The sequence below is a fragment of the Lacerta agilis genome, chromosome 4 (assembly GCF_009819535.1).
Source record: "Lacerta agilis isolate rLacAgi1 chromosome 4, rLacAgi1.pri, whole genome shotgun sequence".
NCBI lineage: Eukaryota > Metazoa > Chordata > Lepidosauria > Squamata > Lacertidae > Lacerta > Lacerta agilis.
The window spans coordinates 21985136-22002537 of record NC_046315.1 but is presented as its reverse complement, the minus strand read 5'-3'; the positions used below and the strand labels follow the sequence as shown (position 1 = coordinate 22002537).

At 41.2% G+C, this 17402-nt stretch overlaps 1 protein-coding gene across 1 annotated transcript in view; it reads left to right on the top strand.

The window, feature by feature from the left end:
- XPO4 (exportin 4) overlaps positions 1–17402 on the top strand; it is a 60919-nt gene that overhangs the window by 11170 nt on the left and 32347 nt on the right. The window contains exons 2-4 of the mRNA XM_033146305.1: positions 2805–2910; positions 4035–4176; positions 5588–5726. Of these exons, the coding sequence (XP_033002196.1) occupies positions 2805–2910; positions 4035–4176; positions 5588–5726 (387 nt within the window). The remainder of the gene's footprint in view (positions 1–2804; positions 2911–4034; positions 4177–5587; positions 5727–17402) is intronic.

Here is a 17402-nt window from a genome sequence, read left to right as displayed (position 1 = left end):
TTTGCAGTTTTTGCTGTCACCTGGTTATCTTGATTGGCTAGAAGAGCAATGGTTGAATGACCTGGCATGGATAGCAGTAGAGGGGTATTAACCTCAAATCTTTTTAAAGAGTGCAAGCCAGAAGCACATGAGGTTCTGATTCAATACTGTCTGGTGTTTTATTGTATTTTTAATATTTTGTTTGAAGCCGCCCTTGCTTTTTGCATGTTCTTTACTAAAATAATTCCAATTGAAAAATTGAAAAAGAATTCATATATTTAATATGTAGTCACATCATTTTTGAATTCATAATAAAGGGAGACTTTTAGTATTATACTTAGCTGACTTGATCAAAGAACAATAAATGCACTTCCAGGTCAGTTTGGGACCCCTACTTCTCAAGTTAAAATTAATCTTCCAGACCCTGCCAATAAAGTACTAAACATTAAAATACTAACTAGAGTCAAAAAGCTTATTCTACTCTTCTGAGAGCCAGTGTGGTGTAGTGGTTAAGAGCGGTAGACTCATTATCTGGGGAACCGGGTTCGCGTCTCCACTCCTCCACATGCAGCTGCTGGGTGACCTTGGGATAGTCACACTTCTCTGAAGTCTCTCAGCCCCACTCACCTCACAGAGTGTTTGTTGTGGGGGAGGAAGGGAAAGGAGAATGTGAGCCGCTTTGAGACTCCTTCGGGTAGTAAAAAGCGGGATATCAAATCCAAACTCTTCTTCTTCTTCTTCTTGCAACATCACAGTCGTGTGTGTCACTATTAGCAGTAGCCTGGCTGTGTAGAGATCTAGTCTAGGTAAAGTTTTCCAAAGTTCAAAGTGGACTTGTTTTTTTTTTTAATATTGTTCTTCTGTCCTGTTATGACATCTTTGCCTATTCTTTTCTGTACCTATATTGTTTGCTTGCAAATATCCTCCTTTCTGCTTATTGCAGAGTGTTTGTATAGGCTATCTTCTCATTGACCTGTCTTTTTAATAAAATTACAGAGCACTTGTTATATTTTGCACCAATAAAAATATACTTGCCTGCTTTTTTTGCCAATGAAGACATTATTTCCTCATTCAGTCTCCACTCCTAAGAAATATATTCTTTATAATCATGAACAAGCTGGAACTTGGGTAAAAGAATTATTTCTCTGTAGCCAGCGACTCATAACAGTACAAAAGCAAACAATATTTTGTTTGCAAGCAATCAGTGTGGTTTGCAAGCAATCAGAAGCCATGCTTTGGTTTTCAAACGTTTTGGAAGTCGAATGGACGTCCGGAACGGATTCTGTTCAACTTCCAAGGTACAACTGTATTTAATTTCAGAATCCTCACCCCCCCCACCTAATGCTTGCCACAGTTTTAAACTCTATTAATAAGGTGTTTTTAAATCACTTTAAGCAAACAGGGGTCCTTTTGGTGAAGAAATGAAATAAGTATTATTAATAAAAAATAATAATTGTTATCAGAATGATCTGTAGAACATCAAAACCTTGATTTGACCAGACTTTGTTGGGAAGTTGCATTGTGGGGTGTTTTCACATGGCATATGCTGACTTTACACTAGAGCAGGAGTTCTAGTATGTGTGGTATGTGTGGTATGTGTGGACCACCAGTGCCCTGTGAGCTTCAGTCAGGTGACCTGTTACATGTACATGGAATTATAGAATTGGAAGGGGCCACAAGGATCATATAGTCCAATCCCCTGCAATGCGGGAATCTTTCACTCAATGTGGGGCTCGAACCCACAACCCTGAGATTAAGAGTCTCTTGCTCTACTGTCTGAGCTATCCCTCTACAGTGTGTCTGTGAAGAACACGTAAAATTTAAATTCTATTGAATTCAAATTGCACTGCAATAAAATGCAAGAAAGAAAGAAAAGAAGCGATACAAATACAATTAAAAACAATACGGCATTCAGCGCAGCACATTACAGTTGCAGCTGCAAGCAGGAAAACAGCCATCAAGTGGTCCTCCAATACCATCAGCAATTTTCAAGTGGTCTGTGGGGGAAATGTTTGGGAGCCACTGCACTAGAGGGCAGTATTTTACTGCTAAATACCTTGGTGTTGGCTTCTTGAAAGTTCAGGTCTAACGAATCTTCAGTTTGCAACATTGCTGTTCTCCCCCCCCCCTTTTTTTTAAACAAACATGCTCTAGGAAATATACTACCATATTCAGGTTCTCCCAGTCGAGGAACCAAATATATCTTCAGTGCAGAAGTTAATTATGGCTGATCAACAAGAATCAGTTTGTAGGTAGCAAGGATACTATAAATAGCAGCTTATAGCTGGAACCCAGAAGTCTTAGCTGACTCCTTTTAACACCAGTATTTTTGATAATAAATTATTTTACCAGTATTTGAAGTTCTTTCGGCTATTCAGCTGAGTAAGCTATTTGCTGTGCTCTTGGCAAGAATGAAGGAACTGAAGAAGTAGTGCATTGGCTTTTACTGGGAGTTCTGTGAGCTAATAAAGACTGCTGCTACTGTATTGTTTGGGATGGATCTGAATCACAGGCTGTCTGTGAATCTGTTTTTTGTAATTATATTTGAATGCTGATGAATGTTTTTTTTGTAGCCTTTCCTGGGATCATGAGTGTGGAAAAGTGCTATAAATATATATTTTAAAAATCTGATCATCATCATAATCTTTTATATAATTGTTTTAAAGAAAAACACACCAAAATAGCCTTCAGTTAAGTGTAGTCATCTTTCTGCCCATGAAAATAGGGACTTGTAGTTATTCTTAACATGGGTTTTCACTGGAAACAGAAGGTTCCACTCCACCCCACCCCCATATATTGAAGCAAACTATGTATTTTCTCTTTAGGCACCACCTTCCATGGTCAATAATGAACAACGTCAGCATGCTGAACACATATTCTTATCATTTAGAAAATCAAAATCGCCATTTGCTGTTTGCAAGCATATTTTAGGTAAGTCCTTATATGTGTATTCAGCTGAATATTCAAAGTGTATCACTAAGACAGATTCATCGGCCCATTACATCACTTGCCTCCTTGTGGGTTTTGTGTGTTGGTGTGTTTGAGAAATGCTGCTGTCCGCATGCCAGATTGGACCTGGGGTTTTCACACTGTAGTCCTTTGCACACTTAACTAAGGAGTAAGTTGCCCCAGATATCAGTGGGGCTCCTCAGCCCCTGATTTAAAGGTTAATATTCACTGAAACGGGAGGAATTGAGTTTGGGACCAGCAAATCCACTCTTTTGCCAGCTGTAACAAGCAGGACACCAATTTATGTAATACTCTGTAAATCATTGCCACTGCCCTGGCACCCTGTGGTGTCATTTTGTTATGAATTAGTTGCTTTTGGTGGTGATAGTTTTGAGTTTTTAAATATGTTTGTCTTGCTTTTTTCCACCAATGGTGCTCAAAGTAGCTTACAGTAATTGGAAGATATTAAAACAAAATGAAACAAAAATAACATTTTAAAAAATGGCTGTTTAATTAAAAGAGCAGCTTACAAACATAAAAGAGCCAAATTGAACAAAAAACTGAGTTACATGGCACCTAAATTACAGTGATGTATGCACCAAGCAGTTTTCTCTGGGGAAGGTATTTCAAAGACATGATGCCAGTACAGAAAAGGCTCTGGGTAGTGTCCAGCAGAGCCATACACAGAGTAGACCCTGGCTTTTGTCTCTAGTCAGCATCCACCTGGCTTGAAAAAATGATGCTCTAAATCAGGCTTCCTCAACCTTCCTCAACCCAAAAATGATGCTCTAAATCAGGCTTCCTCAACCTCGGCCTTCCAGATGTTTTTGGCCTACAACTCCCATGATCCCTAGCTAGCAGGACCAGTTGCCAGGGATTATGGGAATTGTAGTCTCAAAACATCTAGAGGGCACCAGGTTGGGGAAGCCTGCTTTAAATGAAAAAACATTATGACCTGCCAGTTGCCACTTAATTCTGATTGGGAAACCCTTTTAACGTGCTTGGTTTGTGCTAACTGTTTTTAATCGTGGCGGGTTTATGTAACCAGTGCCTTCTAGGTTAGTTCCTATGGACTGCAAACTTACCATTTTGGATCTCTCCGGCAGAAACTAGTAAAGTGGACTATGTCCTTTTTCAAGCTGCCACGGCGATAATGGAAGCAGTTGTGCGAGAATGGATCCTGTTGGAAAAAAGTAGCATCGAGTCCCTACGAACATTCCTTTTAACATATGTCTTACAAAGGCCTAAGTAAGTACAAAGTATGGTACTGCTAAAAAAAAAAAAAAAAACTTCTGTAAGGCTGCCAGTTCTAAAAAAATATGGAACCCAGTCAATGAGAAAATGCCTTCTGTTTTCATGGGGAGGAGCATAGTTTATTGAAAAGATCATGTGGTTTGCATGCAGAAAGCCACGGGTTTCAGGTAGCAGGTGACAGGGAAAACTCCCTACCGGAGACTGTAGAGAGCTGCTCTCAACCAGAGTAGAGAAGATTTGGCTAGATGGACCAATGACTTGAGTCCCTATCTGCATATACATATAAAACAGTAGCATGCCACTTTCAACAGTTGCAGCTTCCCCCAAAGAATCCTGGGAACTGTAGTATTTTAAGCCTGACAGTTGTTAGGAGACACCCCTATGCCCCTCACAGAGCTACACTTCCCAGAGTTCCCTGGAAAGGAATTGGCTGTTAAACCACTTCTGTTGTCTGCAGGGTTTTCTGCTTTGCCAGCACATTTACCACAGGAAGCACACTGCCAAAACAGAGCACAGCAGGATTGAACTCAGCACTCCTGCCCATCACCTGGCATTGCTCAGCCGTTTAGAGCATGGCACTGATAATGCCAGGCTTGCAGGTTCAATCCCTGTACAGGACAGCTGTATATTCCTGCTATTTCAAGGGTTGGACTAGATCAGGCACGTCCAACAGGTAGATCATGATCTACTGGTAGATCACTGGCTCCCCCCAAAGAAGCCCAAGAACTTTGGCTCCCCTAAAAAAAGCTGAACATTCGAGCCCTGCAGCCCATAATTTGACCTGAACCCCTAAAAACAGGTCTTTTCTCCCTAAAAAAAACTCAACAACTTTGACCTGAACCCCCAAAAAGGGGGTAGATCACTGCCAGTGAGTAGATCGCAGTCTTTTGGGAGTTGACCATCCCTGGACTAGATGATCCTCAGGTTCCTTTCCAGCTCTACAATTCTATGAGATTGTAAAATCATTGGAATTCTATTCAGTCAGATGGATGCTGTCTGTGCTACTTATATTAACCATGGGGAATTATATACCACAGGGGCTAAAGAAGTTTGCAGTAACTCAAAAGAAACATCTCTCGGAGATTGCAGCTAATGTTCTAGATAATGTGCAACAATTAATGCACAAGAGAACCAGGCTCAAAGCAGCAGCAGCAGACCACACAATTCAGTCCAGGGGTGGGGGTGGGGAAACCTTTGGTCCACTAGATGTTACTGAACTACAACTCCCATCAGACCCAGCAAGCATTTTTCAGTGGCCAAGGATGATGGGTTGTAGTTCAGTAACATCTAGAGGACCAAAGGTTCCTATTCCTGCTCTACTCCAAGACCAGTACAGCTAAGTTTATAAGTCTTAGAATGGTTGCCTTGATTCTGAATATTAATTTTTTGAAAATTTTATTTTCAGCCTCCAGAAGTATGTGCGGGAGCAGATATTGTTAGCCGTAGCGGTAATAGTGAAACGAGGGTCCTTAGACAAATCAATTGAATGCAAGAGCATTTTCCATGAAGTCAGCCAGTTGATAAGCAGCGGCAACCCCACAGTGGTAAGTTTCTGTGTTTTAAAATGTATTTCAACCCGTCTGCACAAACCTTTCCTCACAAACTTAAGACACTTAAAAACTGAATCTGGTGAGTTGCACTGGGGCCCGGTCTACACATGCAACAGAATGTGGTTGCAGAGTGCACTATGTCTCTTCAGCCTGCACCCGAGAAATCATATACTTGTGATTTTCCTGCAAGTAGAAAGTTAGCACAGCAGAGAGTGGAGTGGGATGGAATACCCTTTTTCTGATATTCTGGAGCTTTACTTGGCAAGGATTGTTAAAACCTGTAGTTTGCAGAGTTACAGCCCACTTGACCTGCTGCATCTGTAGGCCAGGCCGAAGTTGTTGCTTGAGTAGAAGTTTGCCATTGAGTGGGAAAAATGAACTAACAATTGTGAAATGAATTTAGTTATGGTAATAAGTTAAATCCCAGTACTCCGCCACAAAGTGAGATCATTATGCTTTGATTCAAATTTGACACTTAAATACAACACAAGTGAGATGTTATTCTCCCAGTGATTCATTGTAGATCTCTCATTCAAATTATTAATGTGACTTCATTTGAATGTTAACACTGAATCACTGAACTTGTTTGAAGAGCCACAACAGTTTGATATCGAAGTGGATTTTCCATTGGCAAGCATTGTTTCCCTTTCACTCAGTTCAATTTGCATCTGTCCCTTGCTGTGTCCTGTCTATGATTCAGCTGTTGGAATTGTCTGAGGAAAGACCTTTTCCATTCCCTGGGGAAGTGGTGTGGTTGGGCCAAAGGGGTGTGTGTGTGCCGGCACAGAACTGAAAATGGCAATACAAAATTTACTCGTGTTACATTCTTAGAATCCAATGAGGAAATATCCTCCACCCTCTCTGAAGCTCTAAATAGATTTCCAGTACCTTATTTCCACTTGTGTGCCTTTAGAGTTCAATTCCACATACTAAGCCAGAAGATAAGGTTTAAAAAGTTCCGTTGTGGAAATAAGCCATCTAGATTTCAAACTGAAACCTTTCATGTTGTTGTTGTTGTTCAGTCGTTCAGTCGTGTCCGACTCTTCGTGACCCCATGGACCAGAGCACGCCAGGCACACCTATCCTTCACTGCCTCTCGCAGTTTGGCCAAACTCATGTTAGTAGCTTCAAGAACACTGTCCAACCATCTCATCCTCTGTCGTCCCCTTCTCCTTGTGCCCTCCATCTTTCCCAACATCAGGGTCTTTTCTAGGGATTCTTCTCTTCTCATGAGGTGGCCAAAGTACTGGAGCCTCAACTTCAGGATCTGTCCTTCTAGTGAGTACTCAGGGCTGATTTCTTTGAGAATGGATAGGTTTGATCTTCTTGCAGTCCACGGGACTCTCAAGAGTCTCCTCCAGCACCATAATTCAAAAGCATCAATTCTACGGCGATCAGCCTTCTTTATGGTCCAGCTCTCACTTCCGTACATTACTACTGGGAAAACCATAGCTTTAACTATACGGACTTTTGTCGGCAAGGTGATGTCTTTGCTTTTTAAGATGCTGTCTAGGTTTGTCATTGCTTTTCTCCCAAGAAGCAGGCGTCTTCTGATTTCGTGACTGCTGTCACCATCTGCAGTGATCATGGAACCCAAGAAAGTGAAATCTCTCACTGCCTCCATTTCTTCCCCTTCTATTTGCCAGGAGGTGATGGGACCAGTGGCCATGATCTTAGTTTTTTTGATGTTGAGCTTCAGACCATATTTTGCGCTCTCTTCTTTCACCCTCATTAAAAGGTTCTTCAATTCTTCCTCACTTTCTGCCATCAAGGTAGTATCATCAGCATATCTGAGGTTGTTGATATTTTTTCCGGCAATCTTCCGGAAACCTTTCATAGTTAAAGCCAAATAAGTTGAAATGCTTATCTGCGACTAATGCTTGTCCAAAGATAAGATTTGTATGTTTGTTTCCCCCAGATGAAATCTCTGCTACAGGTTGTGTGAGCCAACTAACAAAAAATACTGAGGGGGGTGTAGTAAGAATAATGCAACTCCTATTGCAGTGCTGTGAAAAGCACAAATATGTATAAAACCCAAATCATTGCCTGAAGAGGGGTGTGTGGGTGTGTGTGTATATACATACAGTCATGCCTTGGATCCCAAACGCCTTGGTATTCGAACGTTTCAGCTCCCGAACGCCAGAAACTGGAGTGTTCCGGCTTCCGCAGCTTCTGAATAGCTTCCTGCAGCCGATCAGAAGCCGCGCTTCGATTTTTGAACATTTTGGAAGTTGAACGGACTTCTGAAACGGATTCCGTTTGACTTCCAAGGTTCGACGGTATAGGAACCTCAGGCTTTTGCATGGTTGGAATGTAGCTCACTATACAAAGGGACTCTGGCTCTCCCCACTTTCCCTCTGGCCCTGACCACTGCTGGCATGTGGCCCCTAGAATGTTGTACACAGTGGAATAAGGCCCTTGGACTGAGAAGGGCTCCCCGTCCTTGTTTTCGGGAGAGAAGCTATGCGGGAAGCCATTAGACCAGCGTGGGAGCAATTGGGGTAACAACTGAAGAGCCCCCAGATTTGCATCACGCAATAACAGCCAGGTCAAAGAGCACTTTGAGTTTTTCCAAAGAACCCAACAAAGTCCTGCATGTGATGTAGAGCAGTGCTGGATCAGCTCTGTTTTTTCAGGAGCAATTCTCGGGGACAGATCTTCTCTGGATCGTTGCTCAGAGGTTGGAAGTGTGTATCTTGCCGCACAAATTGTGCCACTTGTGAATTAGTCAGTCTCCACAATAAAGTGAGTTTTATCAAACAGAAAATGCTTCTCAATTTTACAGAGCAAGTGTACTCAAGTGTACCATTCTATGCAAACACATGCATTTTTAATTACATGGATCTTGCATACCGAATTGGAAAGAGATGCAATATTGCATGTGTTGATTATTTCTGCTTTATAACTGGAAAGCATTTTTCTATTCCTTACAAGTAAAATTGGGCAATATTTTTTTTTTAGCCATTAATTCATAGGACTACCAGGCGCCACATAGAATTGATTCAGAGGCCTAATCTTGCTCATTGACCATCATTGATGAAGGGGTTTACACATTTCTGGTTATTCAAAAAACCCTTGACGAATGCAAAATACATCTTATACAGAGGTGTCTAGAACACCATTCACTTGTTCTGTGAGTTGAGGAGTGTGGACCAAACTGCCTATATAACTAGAAGCACCCATCATGGAAGTTTCTATCTCTTGTAATCTGTTGCACTATATCCTGCTTCAGTCTCTGATGGACAGAGCTTCTGCTAAAAAGCCAGTGACTAATTTTAGTCAGCTTAATTCATGCTTTCCATCACTGATTCCAAGATGCTGAGGAAATGTATGTGGGAGAGACTCCTCTTAACCACAGATGCCTGCAGTTCCTTGGCCCTGGACCTTGGTACTCTTTCTGCTTTTGCTATTTGAAGGATTCCCCTTTCTGAGACCTAAAGTGCAAATGCATCATACTGTCACTCTCTCGTGTGTGTGTGTGTGTGTGTGTGTGTGCGTGTGTGTGTGTTTGCTTGCTTCTAGCTGCCTGGGGAGCTGCCTCATATTAATACATAAAAATAGTCTGTTCAATATGTCAAACACTGCTTCTAATGTGTTGAGTGAGCTGTGTGCTCTTGGAAAGTTTCAAACCAGAGGAGGAGGGTAAAGGTATTCATGATGGGCTGTGGAAAACTTTGGAACTGGTTGAAATCAGCATTTCGGTAAAGTATTGCTATAAACTGGAACTAAAAATTTATTCCCCTCCCGCATAAAATGTGTTCTAAGGAAGCAATTTTTTAAAACACTTTGTAATTAAACAAAATCTCATCCCAGTTTTGTTTTTAAAATATTGAATTTATTGAAGTGCAATCATGAAGCAAAAGCTTCAGTGAAAAATTCTGAGCCAGCTGTTACATTTTGTGTCCTATGGGGTGCCTTATTAATAGCATGAGAGATAGCAGCTCCATTCAGCTATAACACCAACCTGTGGTTTGCTGCTACACGAACCAGCCTAATGTTCCTCCCCCTCCCCTTAACACTTTGCAGATCAAGTTGCTACTTTTATTGTTGCATTTTAACATTAAACTATGGTTTGTGCCTGCCCTCCAAACCAGGATTGCAACTCACTGTTTGAAGCTGTTACAGGTAGGTAGCCGTGTTGGTCTGCCATAGTCAAAACAAAATAAAAAATAAAAAATAAAAAAATCCTTCCAGTAGCACCTTAGAGACCAACTAAGTTGCAACCATAGTACAGTATGTCTGTTTGGATGCAATGTTTTGTGGAAATGGGCAAAGGAAGTTACTCGTGGGATCTGAACTTGCACAGAGCAAGCACAGATTTTGGAAATTTAAAAGCTTAAAAACCCTAACCTACTAGCAAATGTATAGAGGGGTAACTTGGAAGTGGAACAAGAGGATCTGAGAACATGCAAGCAAGCTGCTTCTGTATGTATTGAGAACCAGACCAAACAGTTTCAGAGGAAAATTGCAGCAGCATCACCACGCAAAACTATCTCATTTGTTATAGACGGTACAAAGTGGAATGGATGACAGTTAGAAATCTTGCCAGTGGGAATATATTGTTCCCGTCACTGAAGCAGGCAAGAAGGCAGGCTATCACTCTGGGCAATTTTGTCCATGAAGTGCCTTGTAAATTTGTAAAACAGGCTGCACAGTGAATGCTGGCAAACACTTCTTGATTCCAGCGCTGCTAACTTTAACAGAGGTTGACATCGAAACGTGGTAGCTGCCACTGATAGAAAGGGCATCACATCGTAGTCTTGAATATAGTTCAGTACACATAGGACAGTTCGGCCGTATTGGAACTGATAAGCCCCCACCCCATACCCTTGATAACAGTTCTACTATGAAGCAATGGAACCCCTAAGGCTTTGTACTAATCCTTATTTTTCTCTATAAAGGAAAAGCAGAAATGGGTTCTTGAAACATTTTATTTATTGCGTTTATACATGACCTTGTTGCCAAGTCATCCAAGATGGTTTACAGTCTTAAAATATCAAAGCAAATGATCCAGAACATTAGAGCAGAGTCCTTCCAGGCTGACCGATGGTCCTTTGGGGACCAGTTGGCATGATCTCCCTGGTCCTCCTCACATCTTTCTTCCTTTGGGGCACACAGATCTGAAGTAGCAAGAGGGGGAAGGGGCTCAAGTGACCTGATAGTTGCTTAAGGAGCAGTGGTATGCGGCCCATAGGAGCCTGGGCTGCTTCTCTTCTTCCTTCCCTCAGGGCACACAGATCTTAAGTTTTATGATCTAGAAAGGTCCTGTCCCTTCACACCAGTTGTAAAAGACGCCAGGCAAAAACATTCCTCTTCGACCAGGCCTTTGCTGTCGAAATCTATGTCCTTTTAAATGTACGTGGGGTGTGGGTGTGTCATTTTTTAATTATTATTATTATTATTATGCTATGCATTTTTGTGGGGGATCTTTTTGGTGCATGTTTTATGTTGTAAACCGCCCTGCAAGGTCCTTGGATGGTTGCTCATGAGTAACCAGGCAAAACTCCAGCCATTCCTTTAGTAGTTACATTGTGGATACTCTGTACAGTGCAGAGCTTAAAAGTTCATGTCTGTATCAACCATCTGCAGAATCCGGGAGTGGCCCCTTCCGGTTCTGACCCCAACACAAGAGCTTTGGTATACGAAATCCCCGCCTCCCCTCTTTTCGTTTCACCCCTCTACGCATTTGGGGCGACGGAAATGAGAAATGGCGTGTCTCTCTCCTCTCCCTCTGCATGAGGGAAGCGCAGGGTCTCTCCAACATTCCCAGAGCCTCACCTTTCCGTTCCCTGTGCTGCCTCCCCCTCCCCACTGGAGACATCGCTGTCACCCCTGCTGGAAGAGGAAGTGCTACTGGTCAGGTGGGACTGAGGCTCTCTGTAGCATCCCGAGAGCCCTTCCACCACCCTGCGCTGAGCCTGGGACAATCCCCTGACACACCCTGTGATCTTCAGACGATGGGCGGTATATAAATTTAGTAAATGAAAACGTAAAATAAAATAACCTGTGTTTTATAAATTGGAGCTGGAAATAGTGGCAACAGCAAACGAAAGCCCAGGGGGCTTCTTCATGCTTACTCTTCTTCTCTAGGGCCCAGATTAGTAATGTTGGTGCTTTCCACCCACAACTTGCAAGGGGAAAGGAAAGGGAAGCAAAATTGCATAGCCCACAGACAGATGGCACAACGAAACCTCATGTGTTAAAGCAGGCAATTTAGTAGAAAGATAAATAAACAAGGAATGGTTCAGTAAGAAACCCCTATAAATATGAACAAGTTTAAACTGTATAAAAATAGATAGCCCAATGCAATTTCAAGAAGTGTTGCCAAATTTAGCCCTCTTCAGGCATCTGTGCTCCTGTTACTAATAGTGTTTTGAAGAAAAATGAAAATAACATCGAGACAAGATAAATGCAGAAGTCTGTCAATGGAGCAGCTTTGTGTAATTGGGTCCTTAAGCGAGGGAAGCTGATTGATAGGCCAGTGTACTGTAGCAACTAGAGTGCTGGACTAGTTCCTAGGAGACGAGATTCAAATCCCTACTCAGCCACGAAGCTCAGTGGATGATTCTGGGCCAGCCAGCACCTCTTAGCGTAGCCTCCTTCACAGGGTTGTTGTGAGGGGAAACTCCCCCTTGAAGGAAAAGTGAGATATCAATGTAGTAATAAATACTAGAAAAAGAAGATAAAGGTGAATGCTTTGTTGTTATGTTACACTAACCTATATAAAGCCACAAATGTTTATAGTGGGTTTTTTTTTTTTCTTTACCAGCCTGCTTAACTGTCTATGGTTACCACTTTTATTTATTTATTTATTTCCATTTATGACTAGTATAATATAGTGGAAATAAATAAAAAGCGAAGGCCTTAAAATAAAAACATCAGCAGTAAAAACAATTTCATATGTAAGAATAATTCTAAATTCAGTAAGGATATGGACTGGAATTATTTGGGCAATGATATCAGAGCACCCTAAACTGAGAGATGGTTGTCTAGACATGATGCCCGTAACTGAAAGGGGAGAAACGTCTCCGGTTAGCCAGTTACCTCTTGTTTTCATGCAGCTGCATACATACACCCTAGTTTATGAATCTGATTTTCTGTGTTGATTCTTTGTTTGGTTTATTGTTAACTACTTGTTGACATGCTAACTCAAACTCTTAACTAATGTTTTTTAAAAAAAAATATTATCACTGAATGCATAATTCAGCTGTAATGAAATGCAATTTGAGTCACATTTACTCAGTGTGCAGGATTTATTGGGGAGATCCTTCTTTTCTGAAAAGCACCCATGCAACACCCAGCTAGCACAGAGAGCATTGGCTCCAGCTTCGTCAAAGTGTGTGAGGGTTCTCGTTGACTTGAGTAGCATCTGGATTTAACCCCAGAACATCTAAACAGTACATAGGATTCAGGATTGACTGAAAAAGAGAAGCTATATTTACCACTTTTTCATCTGAGGAAGGTTGCATAAGGATAAGGACTTAAAACAAAAAGCTACTTGTTGAAGTTGCTGTTCTAGAAAACGGTTTGCTTCCAGAACACCCATGTTACTTCCAGAGCTTCCTTGTTTCACTGTGTCTGCTTCCTCCCGCTGTATTAGTAGCAAGTAATTCCTGAGTGGTGTTATCAAATACTTCCTGCGTTCTTAGACATCAGTTAACAATGACAATATGGATTTCACAGAAGCATTTCAGAAGAACAGCCACCCTATAAATCATCTCGGCGGTGTCTGAAAATGATTTAAAAGGCAGGATTAGCTTCAGATGCTGCGATAACACAACTGTGAAGCCTCTTGGCCCTAAGTGCAGCACTCTCTTTGCTTTAGATATAGGGAGGAAAGCACACATACACACAGGCGTTCTCCAGAGGGATTTCACTGTTTTCTGTTTTGAGAAGCACTAGCAAAGGCAACTGGTCAAAGCAAAGCGATCCCTCTTCGCCTGCTGCTGACTAGGATGCACATGTCTGGTGGAGACACAACAGTTTTAGCTGCCGAAATTAATTCTCCGATCAGATTCTGTGTTTTGGACAGGTGTGCACTCTCCCCTCTATTTTCCTAAACAGTCTTTGAACTCTTATCCCTTTCATCCTCTGTAACCTAACCACTCTCAAATAAATGGTGCGTGTATGCCATTGACAGTCCCAGACACAAGTGTGAAATCCCTTCAAACATTCATTCTGGCTTTATCATTCAGTTTAAGTGACATTCTTTTTTGAAGGCACGAGTCACACTTTTGGTAAGAGCACGGCAGCATGCAGAAATAATTCATACTATTTCTCTTATAAAAATTGTGTGTGTGTATGTATGTATGTGTATATATATATATATATATATATATATGGGGCAAAGTAGCATTGTTGGGTTCATTAGATCCTAAATTTAAACAACAATCATAATTGTCTGGGACCACTTTTCTTCCACTGGGTGTCTGATTGCCCAGTTAATCTCTCTTAGCACATTCTCATTGATCTTCTGTTAGAGCAGCTGAAAGTCTCTTTTAAGCATGGCAAACTTTTATAAAGTATATTCCTGGTAGTAAAGCCCAACTGGGGTAAGTGCCAGGCTATTCTAAGAGACAATTCACTCTGCAAACAAGAGAACTATTTTATTTTGTCAGATGGGGTTATTGTTTGGGTATGTAGTTTGTTCATGTGGTGGAACTAATGAAATTTCTGGTGGGTGAGACAAACTAGTTTCATGAGGTGCAATCTTTACCGGTATGAAGCTAATGTACTGTCTCCAGTTACACACATTAGATCTTTCTTCTTAACCAGGGTTCGAAGTGGGTTTGCAAACTTTGGTTAGCAGGCAATTCTAGCCAGATTTAACCATTGTTTGGGCCAGTGCTGACCAAGCAACACAACATGGTTAAAGCAAATCATAGAAGGAAGAGAAAATTTGGGGAGGGAAAGGAGAGAACATGTGAGTTCACAGCACACAGATCTGCTAACCATGGTTAGTAGATCAGGAATATTACCTCTGCGTCATTCTGTTACAGTGATGTAAAATACTACTGTGGAGACTTAACAAAAATTAAAGGACTGAAATCATCAGCTGTTGTTTGAAGTAAAGTATATGAGGATATAAGGAAAGGATAGAGACCTGATGCCCAGCAGTTAAATTTGTTGAAATTTGTTTTTGTAATAGACTATTAGGAAGCAAGCACACCAGAATTCAGAACAATGTATGAATGGGCCAAAGCCATTACCTGCATGCACTGCAGCAGTAGACAATAATAGGTATTTCCAGAAAATAAAATAAAGTTTTTTGCTTGTTTGTTTTGGCTGTGGAGTCCAAACTCAGTATTGTAATTTTCCTCTGAATTCCACTTAAAGGCATATTTAATCTAAAAGTATCTTATCTTTTCTTTCCTTTTTTTCTTGGATTGTCTGGGATTTATATAGCTAAGAAGAATGTTGATTTTGTGTATACTAGCTGAGATAACTAGCTCTCTGTGGGGTCAAGGTACTGACATCAGAGGCATTTCTGAACAAAGATGTTGCAGTTGGTGGGTGGATGGCACTACTGTCAGCTGTTGCGTGACCTCGCATAAATAGTATCATCACGACTTTAATCTTTCGGGTGTTCAGAGGTAGTGTGCATATTTCCGTTTAACCCCTGGACACTTGCCGGCATGCATGACCCTTTAACAATTCCTGTTCCTCTGTCCATCCTTGGCACCTTGGCTCCAAATAGTCTAGGAATAAAGCCAGTAGTTGTAGATATCTATTGTGCACACAACCATTGTGAAGAGCGAAACAATGGAATACGGGACATTTCATGTATGATATAGAGGACGTATAAATCGCTCTCCCTCGCAGAAATAAGTATTGTGACACTATCGCCATAGGTACTATTTGGTATTTGAAAGTTCGCCTTAAACGTAAAGCTTGACCCATTTGGAACAAGAATGTACACCTTTAATGGAGTCTGGAAGATCTGTGAACTTCAATTCATGTGGAAATTTTGGTGATGAACTGAACAAAGTTCACTACTACAGATTTTAGAGGAATTCATTGACACTGGCCTGGTCAAGACCTGTTTAGCTACCAAGATAAAACAGCAACAGAACTTGTCTGGAAAATACAAATACTACTAAAATGAGCATGCAATATTTAAAGCTTCTACAGGTGAAACTCAAAAAATTAGAATATTGTGGAAAGGTTCATTTCTTTCAGTAATTCAACTTAAAAGGTGAAACTAATATATGAGATAGACTCATGACATGCAAAGCGAGATACGTCAAGCCTTTATTTGTTATAATTGTGATGATTATGGCGTACAGCTGATGAGAACCCCAAATTAACAATTTCAACTTTGGGGTTCTCATCAGCTGTACGCCATAATCATCACAATTATAACAAACAAAGGCTTGACGTATCTCGCTTTGCATGTCATGAGTCTATCTCATTTATTAAACTCCAGTAGCTAATGAAAACAATTGCTTACATAAATGGACTTTTCCATGATATTCTAATTTTTCGAGTTTCACCTGTAGCTTTTAGAGGGGCTTTGGAACCTTGCAATAAGAACATAAGAAGAGCTCTGCTGGGTGAGACCAAAGGGTCATCCAGTCAAGTATATGTTTTTTCACTGTGGCTAACTAGATTCCTGGATGAAGCCCACAAGCAGGGCATGAGTGAAGTAGCCCTCTCTCCTGTTGCTCCCCCTGGTCTTGGAGTACACAGCCATCATGTCTAGTGATAACCTAATCATCTATGAGTTTGTCTAATTCCCTTTTAAATGTGTCTATATGGGTAGCCACCACTACACATTGTGATCGTTCCATCGTGTGCTGTGTGAAAAGATCTTGTCTTTCCTGAATTTTCTACCATTCGGCTTCATTAAAAAAACCTGGAGTTCTAGCCTTTTGAGAGAGAGAAACTTCTCTCTATCCACTTTCTCATGTGTAATTTATATATGTCCAACCTTAACCCCCCCAAAAAAACTTTAAAGCCCCAGATGTTGTAACCTGGCAAGATTATGACTGACCCACGACAATATGTAGCTCTTTTGAGTATAAAGGTAGCTGAAATGTTCTATAAAGCCAGATTCTGCATTTTATTTATTGATTTAGGAATCTCAGCTGTTAGACTTGTTTTCTTTTTTCTTTTTGTGCACCCCCCAATTTTAAAATAGAGGGTGGTATACAACTGTGTTCTGCCTCCATGGTCAGAGGCAATGTGCTTCTGAATGCCGGTCTCTAGAGGCGAGAATACTGCTGTGCTCAGGTCCTGCTTCCAGGTTTCCCACAGGCATCTGGATGGCCCCTGTGTGAGAACAGGATGCTGGACTAGATGTGCCATTAGCCTGATCCAGTAGGCTCTTCTTACATCATGTTCCTAAATTGTACACAGAGTAAACCCTTAAGGCTGGATTCAACTAAAGGTTGTATTACTGCAAAGTCCTGTATGTGGGTCTACAGTTGAAGTTGGTCTGGAGGCTGCAGCTCAGGGTCCCTTCCAGCTCTACAGTTCTGTGATTCTATGAAACTACTGCCAGAAAATAACACCTTATTTGGAGGATTTGCACTGGCTGCCAATCTGCTACCAGGGCAAGTTCAAGGTAATAACATATAAGGCCTTTTATAACTCAGGACCAGGTTACTCGAGAGATCACCTTATCCCTTATATACCCACCAGGTCACTGTATTCTGCAAGATGGTTTCT